The sequence below is a fragment of the Mandrillus leucophaeus genome, unplaced genomic scaffold (genome assembly GCF_000951045.1).
Source record: "Mandrillus leucophaeus isolate KB7577 unplaced genomic scaffold, Mleu.le_1.0 Scaffold813, whole genome shotgun sequence".
In the NCBI taxonomy this organism is placed as follows: Eukaryota; Metazoa; Chordata; class Mammalia; order Primates; family Cercopithecidae; genus Mandrillus; species Mandrillus leucophaeus.
This window is the reverse complement of record NW_012108842.1, coordinates 404,989-407,525: the sequence shown is the minus strand read 5'-3', so window position 1 is coordinate 407,525 and position 2,537 is coordinate 404,989. Positions and strand designations below refer to the sequence as shown.

The 2,537-nt window shown below is 34.4% G+C and overlaps 1 protein-coding gene across 2 annotated transcripts in view; it reads left to right on the top strand.

Annotated features, from left to right (window-relative positions):
• The window catches only part of LOC105530352 (UDP-glucuronosyltransferase 2B19), a 110,615-nt gene that overhangs the window by 3,526 nt on the left and 104,552 nt on the right, over window positions 1-2,537 (top strand). For both annotated transcript variants that reach the window (XM_011967866.1, XM_011967867.1), the window contains one exon: window positions 1,713-1,861. In XM_011967866.1, coding sequence (XP_011823256.1) covers window positions 1,713-1,861 — 149 coding nt within the window. The remainder of the gene's footprint in view (window positions 1-1,712; window positions 1,862-2,537) is intronic.

Below are 2,537 nucleotides of genomic sequence, written 5' to 3'. Positions count from 1 at the left end.
AAGAGATGGTCAGACATTCGAAAAGATACATTTCGGCCACATTTTTTACACGTACAAGAAATAATGTGGACATATGGTGACATGATTAGAAAGTTCTGTAAAGATGTGGTTTCTAATAAGAAACTTATGAAGAAACTACAGGAGTCAAGATTTGATGTTGTTCTTGCAGATGCTATTTCCCCCTGTGGTGAGCTGCTGGCTGAGCTACTTAAAATACCCTTTGTGTACAGCCTCCGTTCCTCTCCTGGCTACGCACTTGAAAAGCATGGTGGAGGATTTCTCTTCCCTCCTTCCTATGTACCTGTTTCTATGTCAGAATTAAGAGATCAAATGACTTTCATGGAGAGAGTACAAAATATGATCTATACGGTTTATTTTGACTTTTGGTTCCAAGTATGGGATATAAAGAACTGGGATCAGTTTTACAGTAAAGTTCTAGGTAAGTAATTTTTTCAATTGGTGGCGTGGAGATCTAACTTTCTTGTACCGTTGAAGCTGAGCTTGTATAAAGCCATAAAGTCAGGGTAGTGGGGGTTTTTGTAAGTAAATGTATCAAATGAAAGACAAGATTATCAAACTCATAAACACTATAGAAAAGGTAAATCATAGGATCAGTTAAAACCCTGTCACCATCAACCATACAGAACACTCCAGGAAGTCATAAACCTGTATATTAGTGCACCTTAAATTTCTTTAAGCAATCACACTTCTGTTGTATTACACTTTTTTATCTAAAAATGTCAGACTCATCAAGAAACATCTTGCTGAATGCATACTGGTAGATTGAGTAGTTACACATTTTCCTAGAACTATCTATTTAACATTGCAAAATTGTTTTTTTCTTATATACTTCGGTCTCCTTATTTAGTAATTGCAACATGTACCCGTGTTACCAGGCAGTTTCCTCCACAGTTGAGAGAAAAATGTCTCAATTTCAGAATCAAAAACCAATACATATAATTTGAAGTTTCCAATATTTCTATTCTCCTTCACTTTAGGATGGAAACCATTCATTTTAAGGCCAATCATCTTGTGGAAGTGTGAACATTAAGATATAACTGTATAGTATTTTTGAAACTATGCATGTTTATTTAAAATATGAGCCAAATTAAGGTTGAACACAAATTTCTGTTTTAATAATTTCTCAAAATTTTCTAGCTGTAATTTGTAAATATAATTACTTACAAACTAATATTAAGATCGTAACGTGAATCAAAAACAGTAGTAGGTACAAGGATTTCAGCTATAATTTCAAAATAATCAACAGTTCACTGGAAGATCCAAAGATAAAAGGACTAGATTAATGAATGATGGAACTTAGACTATTTCTTAGAAAATTATTCTTATGGTACAGTGGAATTCATTGATAATGGAGCCCCAAAAGTGGCATATATATATTTCTGCTACTATGAAGCTTTAAAAAATAAAGAAATGGAGATTAATTCTCCATGGCTTGTTTATGGTTGTGAATATACTGATGTGGCATAACGCATGTAGTTTGCCCTCATGATTCTCTCACCACTTTGTCTTTCTTGTAAATATACATGGGCAAAATATATAATACATAAAAATTAAATTATGCCTATGTATGTATATATATTACAAAGCACAAACACTTCACCTACATTTTTGCCTACATTATTCTAACTTCTTTCAGAAAATTACCTAATTATCTTGTGTCATCTACCGTTTCTTTTCTTTTTTCCTATCAGGGAGACCCACTACATTATTTGAGATAATGGCAAAAGCTGAAATATGGCTTATTCGAAACTACTGGGATTTTCAATTTCCTCATCCACTCTTACCAAATGTTGAGTTCGTTGGAGGACTCCACTGCAAACCTGCCAAACCCCTACCTAAGGTAAACTATTACTATTTGTTTGTCTGCTTTGAATTTTCAGTGTGAGTGGTTCTGTATTCCTTCGGAGTGTTTGACTTACACTGGAAGAAACATGGGTAGTGGGAAGGTAAAGCACATACCAATTAAAAACTCACATACATGTTGATACCATCAAAAGTTTGTGAATTTTATCATTATTACAGATAAAGAGGGATACTAAGGAGACTTTGAAAATAGGGTTGTTAAATTTAAGCTTTGATTATGCAACACATAAGAAGATACTGGCCATTCATTCAAAGAATATTTATGAAAGAGATTAGCACACACCACAGGCAAGTGTGTTGTACACAGTTTCTGTCCCAACACAAATTACGTTCTACTTCGAAAGACAGAATATACACAAGCAATAAAAACTGCGTAAAAACTATTATCTCCAGGTAAAACCCAATGCTAAGGAAGTATCCAGTGTAGATAATAGAGAGTATTCTGGAGTCGCCGGTATTAATCATTTAGATGAGAGCTGAACAATATGCAGGAACAGGTGAAATAATGAGGGAGAGAAAAAAAACACAAAAAGAAAAGCAGGTAAAGTGTTCAGGACAGTTCTCAAGCCTCAAAGTGTAGTTTGCAAGGGAGATACTGAGCAAGAATCAGATGATGCTGACAGGCAAGATAAGAGTCAGATACTCCTTCGGAG